The 15,412-nt window shown below is 39.3% G+C and overlaps 1 protein-coding gene across 1 annotated transcript in view; it reads left to right on the top strand.

Moving 5' to 3' along the window:
• LOC132190805 (uncharacterized) overlaps window positions 1–15,232 on the top strand; it is a 23,887-nt gene extending 8,655 nt beyond the window's left edge. Inside the window, exons 3-11 of the mRNA XM_059605844.1 lie at window positions 8,403–8,473; window positions 10,170–10,228; window positions 10,402–10,500; window positions 11,291–11,348; window positions 12,146–12,282; window positions 12,376–12,432; window positions 13,164–13,261; window positions 14,327–14,529; window positions 15,008–15,232. Coding sequence (XP_059461827.1) covers window positions 8,403–8,473; window positions 10,170–10,228; window positions 10,402–10,500; window positions 11,291–11,348; window positions 12,146–12,282; window positions 12,376–12,432; window positions 13,164–13,261; window positions 14,327–14,529; window positions 15,008–15,078 — 853 coding nt within the window. The 3' untranslated portion in view covers window positions 15,079–15,232. The remainder of the gene's footprint in view (window positions 1–8,402; window positions 8,474–10,169; window positions 10,229–10,401; window positions 10,501–11,290; window positions 11,349–12,145; window positions 12,283–12,375; window positions 12,433–13,163; window positions 13,262–14,326; window positions 14,530–15,007) is intronic.
• Window positions 15,233–15,412: the final 180 nt, after the last annotated feature.

Below are 15,412 nucleotides of genomic sequence, written 5' to 3'. Positions count from 1 at the left end.
GTGCCCATTGAGTTTTGTAACCGTGAGATAAAGGGCTGAATTTTGGGAATAGTAACCAGCAGATATAGGCGTGGGAGGAATAGTGGGATTGGACGGAATGGTTTCTGAAGTGGTATCGGAAGAGCTGGTGGGATTTCTTTGGGCGCCCGTCATCGCCGACTTATATGACATCATCAAAAAGAAAGAAGAAAATAGAAAAAGAGCACGAGGCTCTGCTACCATGAAGGTTTTTTTGAGAAGAAGAATAATCATTCTTATTAAATTTCAAGAGAGTCGATTACAAGATAAATAGTAGAGGAAGGCCACTAAATCCGGAAGGCCACAAAATCAGCAAATCAAATCAAATCAAATCAGCAAATCTTTAGGCTAGAAAACAGGGAACAAAAACTACTAAAATTTGAAATAGTAATTTCAGATTTTATTCCTAATTTATTGCAAATAATATAATTTCCTAATTTATTCCCTAGAAATCCGAACACTTTGTATAAGACTACGGCCCCGTTTGGTTTGCTAAATAAACTCCTCGAATGGAATGATTATTCCTATGGAATAGTCATTCTTTTGTTTGGTAGGGGTCTATTTCTAAGAATAATTATTCCTGTGGGAATAATTAATCCCTTACATAGAGGATAGCTATTCCTCTAAAAAAAAATGAGAGGAATAGCTATTCCTGAGGGAATGTAAAAGGTTTTCCAAAACAACCATTTTTTTTTAAAAAAAAAAAAAAAAAATTCTTTCAAACTTAAAAATAAAATAAATAAATAAAAAATCTTGAACATGTGGATGGCTGGCCACCCACATAAAACCCTGTCCCCGATGGAAGCGGGGGTGGCCAAGGCCACTCCCGATAAGAATTGGGGTGGCCTAGCCACCCCCAGAGGGTCTCGTGAGTCCACCAAGAGGCCCTCCGGGGGTGGCACAGCCACCCAAGTTCAACATTTTTTTTTTAATAAAAGAAGTTTGAGTTTTGAAAAAATCATGTGGGCTTTTTAGTAATTTTAGTTCAATTCCAATTATGAAAGATGTGTTGCTACCAAACTAAAGAATATGAATAATTATTCCATTCCAACATCCTCCATTCCTAGTAATGATTATTCATTTTCCTAATGGAATACTTTATTCTGCAAACCAAATGCGGCCTACATCTATATGGAATGGTATTTTAAAAAAAATGGAATGCCGTTTGGCTGATTGGAAAAGGCTTTATTTGTTGAATGGGGGTAAGTTCACTTTGATTAAAAGCACTCTTTCTAATTTACCTCTTATTATTTGTCCATTTTTTTCATTTCTGTAGGTGCGGTTAAACAGGTTGAAAAACTTTAGAGGGACTTTTTGTGGGGTGGTATTAGTGATGAGGTTAAGTTCCATTTAGTCAATTGGTCGAAGATATGTTCTTTGATGCTATCAGGTGGTTTTGGGGTAAGAAATCTTATTCAGCTTAACTGAGCTCTCCTGGGGAAATAATTATGGCATTATGCTATAAAGAGATAGGCTTTGTGGGTATTGGTGGTGGTGGTGCTCCAAGGACGTGGTGAGGCCTTTCAGAGTGGGAGCGTGGAAATATATGAGGGGGTGGGGAGTTTTTTCGCATTTTGTTAGATATGAGGTGGGAGATGGGTCCAAAATCAGGTTTTGGCATGATTTGTGTTGTGGGGAGTAGCCCCTTAAGTTAGCTTTTCCATAATGATTTAATATTGCACGTTTTAAGAAGGTGTGGGTAGCGGATCATCTACAATAGTGGAATACATCTTTTACCAAAAAAGTGCATGATTAGGAGGTGGACATGGTCACTTTTTTCTTCGATCTTTTGTATTCTATCTTGTTGAGACAAAGAGGTGAAGATAAAATTGTTGGATCCCCTCCTAAAAGTGGAAGTTTGAAGTAAGGTCCTTTTATCATGCATTGTCCATTCCTGTTGGTTTCCATTTCCTTGAAAGAATATTTGAAGAATTTAGGTCCATTCGAGAGTAGCGTTCTTTGGTGGGCAGTGACACTAGGAAAGATCTCGACTTCGGATAATTTCAGGAAGATGAATGTCATAGAGGTGGATTGGTGTTGTAATTGCAAGAGTGGGGAGTTTATAAACCATCTTCTTCTTCATTGTGAAGTGGCAAGAGAATTATGGGGTTCGATTTTCTGTCTTTTTGGTGTGCAATGGGTCGTGCCTAAAAGGGTAATAGATTTGTTAGCAAGTTGGAGGGTCAGAAGGGAAACTGTAACATCGTAGAAGTTTGGAGAAGGACAACTTTATGCTTAATGTGGTTCATTAGGAGCGAGCGGAATGCAAGGAGCTTTGAAGATCATTAGATTTCAATGGTAGAGCTTAAGAACGTTATGTTCAAATCCTTTTATACATGGACAACAGTGTACAATAGTCTCAATTTTTCTGGTTTTTTTGAATTTTTTTACTTTTGTTTTTGTTGTTATCCCTATTAGGGTCTCTCTTGTATACTTCTTATGTATTAGGTTACGCCCTTATGTGCTTTCTAATGAGATTGAATTACTTTTTTTTTTGATAAGTAATGATGATATATAAAAAGAGCGCAGAGGGGCGCAACCCATATACATGAGAAGTATAAATAGAGAGCGCCTAGGAGGGGGAGAAATGAAAAAGAAAATCAGAGAAACTAATCACTAAAGGAGCTAGCCAAGCGGCCGTCCAAGAGTAAAGAGTAAATAGGAAGAAATGAGTCAATTCCTCTATGGTCCTAGTGGAATTTTCAAAACATCTAGCATTTCTTTCATTCCAAATACACCACATAAGACACAGAGGTATCATCTTCCACACAACCGCGCTTCGAGAACGTCCTCCCGACCACCAACTAGCAAACAAAGCCCTCACCCTGCAAGGCATGACCCAATGCAACCCAAAACGCTGAAAAATCATGTGCCAAAGAGCACTTGCGAGCTCACAATGGAGAAGCAGGTGATCAACTGACTCTCCGGTCTTCTTGCACATACAACACCACTCCATAACCACTATGTTCCTCTTACGCAGCGTATCATGAGTCAAAATTTTGCCTAAGGCTGCAGTCCATCCGAAAAAAGCCACCCGTTGAGGCGCCTTAGTACGCCAGATGCTCTTCCAAGGAAACTCCTCTTGATTAGAAATGGACAAGGCCTTATAGAACGACTTAACCTCGAACTTGCCCTTCTTAGACGAAGACCAGCAAATACGATCTACACTGCCTAGGGAGACCTTGCAAGAATACAACCGATCAAAAAAAGGAGAAATCAAATCCATCTCCCAATCTTGGACCGATCGAACAAAAATGACATTCCACTCAACAACCCCATTCCTCCCAATAAAATTATCCTTCACCCAAGCTTCTTTGTGTCTGGCGATACTGTATAAGGACGGAAAAGCTTGCTTCAAAGAGTTGTCCCCACACCAAATATCATGCCAGAATCTGACTTTCGAACCCTCCCCCACCTCAAAACGAATACCTTTGGCAAAGAAATTCCACCCTTTACGAATATGCTTCCATAGACCCACACCATGAGAGCCCAAGACCTCCTTCGTGCACCACCCACCTTCTTGACCTCCATACTTAGCTTTGATCAAATTACACCATAGAGCCCCGTTCTCATTTGCGTATCTCCAAAGCCATTTCCCCAAAAGAGCTTGGTTAAACTGGTGCATCTTCCGAATGCCAAGACCACCATATCGAAGAGGGCTGCAAACTTGGTTCCAACTTACAAGATGCAACTTGGGCTCATCTCCCATTCCTCCCCACAAGAAATCTCTTTGGACTTTCTCGATCCTTTTAGCTACACTAATAGGAATCGGAAACAAAGACAAAAAGTAAGTCGGAAGATTAGCCAAAGTGCTCTTGATGAGGGTTAAACGACCTCCTTTAGAAAGATACATTCTCTTCCAACTTGCCATCTGACGCTCCATCTTTTCAATCACTTCATTCCACATAGCCGTATCCTTGAACAATGCCCCAAGAGGGAGACCCAAATACTTCATAGGCAAATCAGCAACACTACACCCAAGGATGTTAGCTAAGCCCCCGATGTTCTCCACCTCACCAATGGCCACAATCTTTGACTTTCCAAGATTCACTCTCAAACCCGAAACAGCTTCAAAACATAAGAGGATGAGACGAACATACCGGATTTGCTCGATCGAATCTTCACAAAAAATCAAAGTGTCATCCGCAAATAAGGAGTGAGAGCTCCGACAAGACCCTATTACCCACCGAGAACCCAGTCAAAAGGCCTTGATCAACCGTCGCATTCACCATCTTACTCAAAGCCTCCATAACAAGCACAAACAATAACGGAGAGAGAGGATCACCTTGCCGGATTCCCCTCGAACTGCTAAAGAACCCTTCCGGAGTACCATTCACAAGAATGGAGAATCTTACCGTCTTAATACACCATTCTATCCAAGCCCTCCACCTCCCACCAAACCCACATCTATGCAGCAAATACAAAACAAAATCCCAATTTACGTGGTCGTAGGCCTTTTCCAAATCCAATTTACAAAGAACACCAGGCACCCCTGATTTCATGCGACTATCCACACATTCATTTGCAATAAGAACAGAATCTAGGATTTGCCGACCCCCAATAAAAGCATTTTGAGAGTAGGAAATGACCTTACCCAAGACAGTTCTCAATCTATTGGCAAGAACTTTAGACACAATTTTATACACTCCTCCCACCAAGCTAATGGGCCAAAAGTCCTTCATCTCCACCGCATCTGCCTTTTTCGGAATCAAAGAAATAAAAGTTGCATTCAAGCTCTTCACCATTTGACGTCTACGATGGAACTCTGCAAAAACCGCCATAACGTCTTGTTTAATAACACCCCAGCAAGCTTGAAAAAAAGCCATGGAAAAGCCATCTGGACCCGGAACCTTATCACCATCCATGCCTTTTACCACCTCCCAAACCTCCTTTTCCTCAAAATCTCTTTCTAACCACCGATTATCTTCCTCATCGATGGACAAAAACTGCTGGTTATCCATCCTAGGACGCCAAGAGCTTTGTTCCGAATAAAGAGATTGGTAATACTGCACTATGTGATCTTTTACCTCAACTGGATCATCGGATAAAACGCCATTAATACGAAGCACTTCCACACGATTGAACCTTCGGTGAGAATTAGCCATCTTGTGGAAAAAGCGAGTATTCCGATCCCCCTCCTTGAGCCACAAAGCTCTCGATTTTTGACACCAATGAATTTCTTCACACAACAATGTTAAAATCTCCACCCAAACACCAAGGGACCTCCCAAACCCTCATCAAACCAGCCAACTCGTCCTAAAGCGCCCCTCTCTCCACTTCCTCATTCGGCCCATACACTCCCCCAAACGCCCACACCCATCTGTCCTCTACATTTTGAAACGAACAAGCCAAAGTGAAATGTCCCACACACTCCTCCTTACACTCCACTACCCTCCTATCCCACATCATTAGCATCCCTCCCGACAAGCCATTAGAGCCTTTATACTTCCACCCCACATGTTGACCTCCCCAAAGACTATGAATCACCTCTCGAGAGAGAGTCTCCATCTTCGTCTCAATCAAACACACTACATCTACTTTCCATTCTTTCAAAAGACCCCTAATGCGCAACCTTTTTTTTAGGGCATTCAACCCTCCCACATTCCATACTACAATATTAAGCTTCATGATCCACCAAAGCAACCCTCTCACTTTCCTCAATCTCTTCAAGGCCTTTGAGTGCAAGAACACATGCAGAAACACCTCCCAAGTCCGAATCGTACTGCTTTCTAGAGGCTTCAATGGCATTGAAAAGAGCCTCCAATTCCTCCTTTTTCCCCTCATCAGAAACTCCAATTTTTGGGCAAAAATTGAGGCAGTTTCCCACTACCCAGCTGGTTGAAATCGTGTCTGACCCTAAATCCTCCAAACCTACTGTTTCAGCAATTTTATCCCCATCCATGCCTGATTCAGACCCAGACAACTTCAACTCCGATGTTTGATCCACCCTTTCTTGTCCAAAATGAAACAACGGACTCAAACTCCATTCCTCCCCCCGATAAGCCTGCTGAGCCCACTCCCCCACGGCCAAATTAACCTTCCGGCGAGATGGACTCCCTCTCAGAAGCTTTCGTGTGGCCCAGCACGTACTCTCCCCAGCCTGGCCGGTCTCCATAGGCTTCTCCGGCGCCGTCTGTTGCTGCTCCGATGACAGAAGCGTCTCCGGCACCCTCTGCGAATATTCCGGCGTCGGTCCCAGAATCCCTTTCAACTGCCCAGACGTCGACGATGAAGCTTCTATCGAACCCACCCCTGTCTCGTTTCTATTCTTTGGCCCAGCCTTCCTCCTCATATATGTCAAAAAAGTTAATTCCTTACCAGTGGGCTGAAGTTCCTTCACCGGGCTTGCGGGGATTTTTGGACTTAAATTCTCTCCGGCCACGAAAACGCTAGCATCCCCCGCAGAAATGCCGACAGACACCCTAGGAGTCTCTTCTGCCACTGACCCAACCCCTTCTTCCCCTCTTCGCTCCCTGCCAGCCAACGACGAACACGCCGGTGAAGGCGTAAGAACTCGCGACTCTGTCACTAACTTTCCAGAAGCCGCCGATATAGCCAGCCCAACCTTAGAATCGTGAGATGGGCTTAGACTAAAGCCCACACCTGAGCCCACGACCCCTCTTGGCTTGAACATCACCTTCTTCTTCAACTTCAGCCTGCTGGTGGTCTTTTTAGTTTTTCCTCCCGGCCCAACCTTCTCCTTCTCTTTCCATACAGCCTTCCCCTGATCTGCAACTTCTCTTCTGGCCCAAGCCCACTAACCTTCATCTGATTAATCACCCTGTCAATCTTATACATCCCCACGTCACATTCTCTCTTCAGAACTCTCAACGTCTCCTTCACATTGAGGAGCTCAATACCTACCTCAGAGTAGGTCTGCCCAACATGGTACCCCATCCTCTCCCATCCCTTCATGCGTCCAGAGACTGACAACTGCTCAGACTGCGCTGCCGGTTTTGCTGACCAACTCGCCGGAATTCTTGTCGCACGCTCTACGCAACCTCCAGCTTTCGTAACATTCACGCGAGGCACTAACGGACCTCTATCAGATTTCGCCGGCCATAATGATTTCGTCGGAGCCATAGCAGACTCCTTCGGAGACCTCCCCAAAACTCCCTGAGCCATCGCTGGACCCTGGGTCTTCGACGGTCCTAAGCTCCTCTTGTCAGTCGTAAAGTTTCGCTGGCCTGGTTCTTGCCAGTCTTCACCGTCTTTTTGGGTTGCCTTCAATGACAGTCTCACTGTCTCTGCGTAGCTTTTCTGCTTCTTCACCTCCTTTTCACCCTTTTCTCCCCTAAACTCTCTATATTCACTGATCACTCGGTGATCACGGAGAGAAGAGTAAGCTGCTTGCATTTCTTTAATGAAGCGATCCCACCCAAACCCACGACGTCCTTCAGGGATGATGATCGAGCCACATCTTTTTCTTCCATCGAATTCCTCCACTGTCAGGAAGTATCCATGCCTATTTGAACTCTTCTGCGCAATAATTCTGGGGTATCCAGCTCTGGATTGATCCCAGAATACCTCAGAGCTCTTCACTGCCACCAAATCATCCGCTACTCTCACCAACCAGGCTAACTCATCCTTTTTAAGAAAGATGGACCTTTTGAATCTGTTGCTCCTCTCAAAAATTCTCACTCCTGATGCCCCTTCCTTGATCAACACCTCAAACTCCTTGGACTCCACCATCCACCTCCTCGGTTCAGCCATGACACAAGCTAACACTAGCTCCAACCACCTTACACGCGCCCTCACGCGCCGACACAGCTCTCACACACAGCTCTCACCACACATCTCTTCAACAAGTATAACAAAAACTCCTAGTTAACATGATCATAGGCCTTCTCCAAATCCACTGAAGTCCTGTTATATGTACTGAATGGATTCTTAGGTGTAACAACTTATGATTTTCTCGGCAATGGATTCTATGTTGAGAAAAGACAAAAGAAAAGGAACAACTAGTGGTAATATCCCCGAGATTGAATTACTTATAACAACAAAAAAAACAAAAAAATGTATGTCCTTACTTTCTCTTAGTTTTTTCTTCTCTTTTAATATAGTAATTACCTTTTATGATTGTTGGATCGAATTGTAGCCTTAAACAAAAAAAATCATTGGTTGCTGTAAGTGTTTTTAGCGTAGAATTTATTACTCTTATCTCTGTGATTTTTACATGTGTGGGAATATTTGGTTCTTCTTTCAGTATCACACTTTTTGCATTATCTTATGTTGGTGCGCACATTCTAGCCGTAGTTCTAAGTTGCATGTTCGTTGCAATGCATTTATTTATGTAATGATATGGTTATTAAAGGATATACATTCCAATAATACTATATGTTTTACTGACTTATGAAAGTTTTGACATTATTGCTTTTTAATAGGGATTCTGACAAGACGATATTTGAGCGTCTACAAAAAGAATTTGAGGCTGCTCGTGCTTCTCAAACTGAAGGTAACTTTGAATGTTTTACATTTGGATTTGGTTAATGCTTTTGCCCTTAGTTGCCTTGGGTAAAAAGATAGGTATATCTTGTCACACCCCAATCCCATAAACGAACCAAGGTAGTGATCTTGTGAACTAGAGCAAATTTAAAAGCAAACACTTATAATAAATTGGGAAAACTTCACTTATCACCCCTAATCTTTCATCACTTTTACAATCATACCCCTAAATTATAAAAAAAGTGTCAATTTAGAATCTTTCAATTTTTTTTAATTTCAACCCTTTTTCTTTTATAAGTAATATAGTCTTATTAAAAGCAGAAGGCGCCCTTAAGTATACCGGAATTATACAAAAGGAATTATCTAACTAGAGAGGGAAAAGTGAACAAGAAAATCATTGTAATTAATCGACAAAGGGGACACAAACGCTACAGTCCAAAGATACAACGTATGAAAGAAAGAGGATAAAATGTCCTCCAAGGCCTCTCCAAGTCCTCTAAACTCCTATTGTTCATTTCCCTTCATAAACACCAAAAAAGGCAAGTAGGCATAATTTTCCAAACCGCAACACTCCTCAGCCTTCTAGAGGACCACCAACAGGCAAACAAGTCGAAAACCTGTCTAGGCATAACCCAAGACATCCCAAAACAACTAAAGAGGGCACTCCACAAAGCAGAAGCTACCTCACAATGAAGAAGATAGTCCACCATCTCCCCATTCCTCTTGCACATGCCACTTTCTGAGATTATCCAAGGTTAGGATCTTGCCTTGAGCTGCTGACCATGCAAAAAAAACAGCCCTCGAAGGAGCCTGCGTCCGCCACACACTCTTCTAGGGAAAGTGACTACCTTTAGAACAAGCCAAGGAGTAAAAGGACTTGACCTTGAAAAAACCTCTTTTGGAGGAGACCCACCATAGTTTGTCTTCACACCCTTGTCTCACTATGACCGAATGCAACACCTGGAGAAAGGAAACAAAGACCTCCACCTCCTAGTCATGCACCTCTCTAGAAAAAACTCACTTTCCATTGATTGTATCCACCCAAAAACTTCAGATTAGCCGCAAATGAGGCATCCTTCACACGATCAATGCTTTATGTTAATTTTAGTTGGATCATTATGTTATTTCTTTAATGGGCTGTAAGCCCAAGTGTGACTAGGGTTTGGTTCCCTAGCCTATTTAAGCATATTTTTGTACTGTTGTCAGGAACCTTGGATGAATAAGCAATAATTTGATGTCTGTTTCTTCTCATCTTTGTCTTCTTGCTTCTCTTTCTTTTCTGCTTGCTCTTCTCTTTCTTCTCCTTCTTTCCTGTTTCTTCTTCCCCCCTTCTACTTTCTTCTTGGTTTTTACTGTTGTACTGCATCAGTTTCTATCTGGTGCTAGGTGATAATTACAATTGTGTTGGTTACTGGTTTGATGGTCTACCTGTTTTGAGGATTTTAATTGTAACGTTTTCCATGGGGCTTGCATTTCACTGATAGAAGTTTCAGTGGATATAGATTAAATAACTTAAGTTGATTGCATTAACAGATGTGGTATTTGGCTTGACTTCAGTAAAATAACTTTATAAAATCGTTAATGTTCTTCTCCATAATTTTTGTCCATGAATGTTTTGTATCAGCATCCTATTTTTTAAGGAGTTTCTGTTTAATATCTGCTTTAACTAAGAAGGTGCTTTTTTTTTTTTTTTTTTTCTTTTGTAGAGATTTGTTTAGATGGTGAAGAATGGAATGATGGGCTATTAGCAACAATAAGAGAGCGGGTATGGCAGTGTTGAATATTTTTTAATTGATTCACTACTATTCTCTATTATGAGTTGATTTTAGAATTAGTTGATTAAGACTGTTGATCTCTGATGGTCTACATTATGTAGTTCCATATTTCCTGCAGGACATGATAAAGTGCCTAATATAACTGATCTGGTTTTATTATCAGGTTCACATGGAGGCGGACAGAAAGGCACTGCCAGGGGATGCAAACATAGCATCAGGTCCTCATTTTCAGGAAAAAATTACTTATAAAGTTGGAAGTAAGGTAATATTCCTTGTTAATGAAATATTCTATTCACTGGAATTGGCAAGGATGGCCTACAAAATGAGAAGATTCTTTTAGTACTTCTAGCTGATGGTGAATGTGATGTGTGTGCCCATGGTGGTTGCTTTCACACAAGGTAGTTTAAGTTGTTTGTCTTGAAAATTTGTTTTAAAGTTCGGAACTGTCACCATTCAAATTTTGAAACAAACATGAAGATGACAGGAAAAAGTGGCTGTTTTTAAGCAGGTCATGGGTGAGATTTAAAACTTGGGGGTGTGTTTCGAGGGAGGAAGGGTGACTTTTTGGATTAAGCTGAAGAGAATTGGATACAACCCATGAAAATTCATGAAAAGAGGTGGAGTAGCTAAACATGGGTTTTGTTTGATTCAAGAATTTATAATATTCAATTCTTTTCTTCCACATTACCCCTTAATGTTGAAAAAATATAAAAAATGTGAATTAAGTGGATTTAAGAATAAAATGTATCACATAGCTTCAAAAGTTGGGAGCACAAACAGGAAGGTTTCCTTGATGTAAAATCAAAGATGTGGAAAATGAAGTACTTGAGCAAAATGGTTGCTAGTTGCAGCTTGCTCAAAGTCTTTTTATAGAAATGGTTTAGATCTGAATTGGGTTTGTAGGTGATACTAATACAGGCTACAAAGAGAGACGATAAATATTCCTTCTGGTACAATATTATTCATGTAGTAAATTTGAATTTAAAATATTATTTATTGTTGTCCTATTGAGTAATTTCTTGAATATCACAGTTTTATTGTCATGTGAGCAGGTGATTTGTTGTTTGGAAGGGGCAAGAATTGGCATACAATATGAGACTTCTTTTGCAGGTACTTTGAATTGATCTAGTTATAATCTTGTACCAATATAATGGTCTAACTATGCTAAAACACGTCATCTGTTACAACAGTTATTATTTCAAGTGCACCTATGAGGTTGCTGACTGTTTATTCTAGATGTGCTGATAGCAGGATCAACTCTATCCCTTGGTGTTGTCTCTCAGTAATGAATTGCTGATGTTTTTCTTCTCTGTATAATTTGTTTTCTTTTATTTGGTTGGTGCAAGTTGCTAATAACTCAATTGAGGTTACAAATTTCACAGAACAACTATTTATATTTGACAAAATGACTGTCTTAATATATTCAGTTGGAACAATAGGGCAGTGACTGAATTGAATATCTGTTTTGGCAGATGAGAATTACCACAAGAAAATTTTTCAACAATATCATCTTGTGTGTTGATTTACAAGCAATGTTTTTCTGAAGAAATGGTTGGAGTTGTTTTCACCTCCTTTGTTCATTGTGAAGTAATAGTGTCACAGTATGTTATAATGGCTTTCTCAACGAAATGATATCCGATGCAATAGACCTAAGAATAAAAATCATTAGAGTAAAATATGAATTTCCACCATTATAGTCAAAAATTTTGCTTCTGAAAAGTAAATTCCTTCCCCTTATTATAGAAAATTTTAGTCATAAGATGAAAGCATAGAATTTCTGATCCATGTGAAGAATTTTATGGTTGATTCATTTGGGGCTACCTCTTTATGTGAATTTGATCCTTGTGAAGATCACCATCTGCTTAAGTACTTGGAAAATTAACTCATTTGTTTCTGTAATTTTGCAGGAGAACCTTGTGAGCTATATCACTGTGTGCTTGAAAGCAAATCATTTCTTGAAAAGATGACCGTCCTTGAACACACTATTCCCTTTTTCTTACCAGTACGAGAAGCAGAAAATGATCTTCTTTCTTCCAATGCCATGGTAGGTTTAGTTGTCTGCATTGGCTTTGCTCAACTTGATACTTCCACAATGCTCTAATTTGTTGCAAATATTGTTCTCATGATTTGCTTTCAGAAATTTATAGATTATGTTGGAGAACTTTTGCAGGCTTATGTGGATAGGCGAGAACAGGTAAAATCTTGGTTCATATAAACCTTATAAGAGAATTTTGTTATATCCATATCTTGTGTTAGCATACTACTGGGTTCTGCATGAGTGTTCTGCTAGAGTTGCATTGTGTGCATTGAATTATTATGAAACAAAGAGGATCATATGGAGCACATAAAGAACAAAGCATTAAATGTATTGAGTTTTGTCTGAGGTTTACAACTTGGTCTTCCTATTTCGAGCATGATGTTTATTTGAGTTCCTTAAAAAAAAAAACACACATAATTAAACACTGTAAATTATGGAGTGTCAGAATGACATGGGCCACATGGCAGTGCTAATGATAATGGTATGGTTCAGGGATACCATTTGATACATTGGGGGGATTAGGGGTCAAGTTCTAATCATAGAACAAAAGATCAAAGCGTTGAATTTAAGAAATACTCAAAATAATGATGAGCAGTTGAAAGTATGTTGATAAGCATCATAAACATACCTGTAATATGGAGGACATATCTGTTTTCTGATATGTTGATCATTGATGGATATATTGACATTAGAATCTTGGTGTTGACAAATATTTCATGCATTCGGTAACTTACAATATATATATATATATATATATATATATATATATATATATATATATATTCTACAGATCTCATTATCATCATATATCTTCTTCATATATCTTCTTCATATAAATTCTTCTGCCAATAACAAGTTTTAATTCACTATCTCATGTTTATATGCAGGTTCGGCTTATCAAGGAGTTGTATGGAAATCAAATTAAAGAATTGTATCATAGCCTTCCATACCACATGGTTGAGTTTGTACTAGATGATTCTGAGTGGTTGGTACATTTTCTTGTATTTGCTCCCACTTGTGAAATCACTTAGAAGTGTTCTCATGCTCTGCTTTTTTCTTTTTCTTCTCTCTTTTGAATTATTGTTATTGTACCCAGTTTGTAGTTCTTTTGCTTTCAAAAATCTTATAAGATGAATCCTAGATGGTCTTGGTGGCTATTCCACTTCACATGCATGTTAGAATTAGTATTATTATACTTTAAAAAAAATAAGTATTATTAAGTTAATCATTAGATAGGAAAAGTCTTTAGGCAAATGGGAGAAATATGAAGTTTGACTAATAGTTATTTTAAAAAATCCTATGATAAGGTTGCTGCATTTTGGATTATTCTGTTGCGCTCTTGCTCTTCCAATATTTGTGCAACCTGATACAAGTGTTCAATTGAACTTTGTAATATTGTTAGTCTCTTGAACTAATGGATGTCTAATAAATTCACCCTTACTAACACCAATTTCAGAGCAGGAGTCATTTTCCTTCTTTTTAGTTGATATGTAAATGGTTGTGTCCCAGAGGGTTAGGAGATTGGTTTGGTGTCTGCAATTCAGTAGCATGAATACAAAGGACTAGGTTTGAATGAAAGTACAGTGCTTTCCTCTAAAAACTGAAATGTGAGTGTATGCCTGTGGTGCTAAGAACAGATATTTATTTATATATTTGTTTACAAATTGAGCTCTACTGCAGTTTCCTAAACAGTAGCTCTTTTTTTTTTCTTTTTTTTTTTTTTTCTGGCAAACGTGAAAATATTAATGGTTGATCTAATTATACTACAGCAAACTTTGTATATTCCTGCAATAGGCAAAGGTTGTTCACCGTGCCTTTCACCTTTATTTGTTCATTATCACATAATATGATAGTAATTCTCGTTGTAATTGCAAAACTAAATGCAGACTAACAAATTCTTCTGAAATGGGTCCTTATGTGATTTAGATTCAGTTGTTTCTGGGAACAGATAGGCATTTTCATTATATCAGATGTTTCCTCAGAACATTGTTTTTTATCTTTTTTATTTTTATTTTTTGAATATGCTGAAATTATGGTTTCATTGTTGCAGCAAGGTAACAGTAAGTCTTAGATATGCAGATCTTGTCTCTGTACTTCCAACTCGAATCAGTGTGTTTGCTTGGCCATCCAAGAAAAGTAGTACTAATGCAGCGACTATGACCAGGAAGGAAAATGGTGTGCTGGGAAGTCACCAAAAGCCTGCCCGCTTGTCATATGCAGAGGATGCCTTACGAACGATGAGCTTACCTGAAGGTGTTACCTTTCCCAAATCATGAACACTTCTATCCATATTGGTTTAAATTCTACCATTAGATATGAGGTCTCCCTCCTCCCACCTCATTCCTGGCTATGTTTAATCTCCAGCACAATTTTGCAGGTGTGGAGGGGGGGATTCAATTGATCTCTTGCTTCTCTGAAACTGATCTCATTTTCTGTCACCAAGAAAACTTTTCTGGTCTAAATCATCTTATTAGCACAGCTTGAATATGCATGACATTTTTAATTTTCTTTTGAGTATTTCAATAAGCGCGCTTGCTTGTTTAAAAGAATGATCTTGCAGCCGAAAATTTCTTCTTTTTTTTTCAATAAAAAAAAAAAAACATTTTCTAGGCAATTTTTGTATTGGATTCCTGCTATGCTCTCTATGTAAATGCTTTACTGTATATCCTATGGCTGCTTACAGTTTCTTTTTTGTTTTTCATGGTTTTGTTTTCTGTATTCCCTATCCCAGCATATGCAGAGATTGTGTTGAATCTGCCTCGAGCACTTCAGCAAATACTTCAGCAGAGGAGCCCCACTTAGTGGTGATCCATGTACAAAGATATAGCAGAAATTGTACGGGTTAGCTAATCTATAACACTTGAAATGAGAACTCTGTTTGTCTTATTTCTCAGCATCATGAAACCTGAAATCTGTGTTATTTACCAACCCAATATTGGAATTTGGTTTGGTTTCATCGATTTGTACATAAGAAAATTTCTTCTTTTTTTTTTTTTTTTTTTGTCTTGTTCAGATCAAATTTCATTTGGACTGAATTGATAATATCAATTCATTTTAGTGTGCCCCTGGGATGATGGTCCCATTCTTGGTGATACATAGTCTTCAGGTAATAATGAAATGAATAATGCCATGTTCC

This window comes from Corylus avellana, chromosome ca8 (assembly GCF_901000735.1).
Source record: "Corylus avellana chromosome ca8, CavTom2PMs-1.0".
In the NCBI taxonomy this organism is placed as follows: Eukaryota; Viridiplantae; Streptophyta; class Magnoliopsida; order Fagales; family Betulaceae; genus Corylus; species Corylus avellana.
The sequence above is the reverse complement of the archived record's forward strand: the minus strand, read 5'-3'. Positions and strand labels throughout refer to the sequence as shown.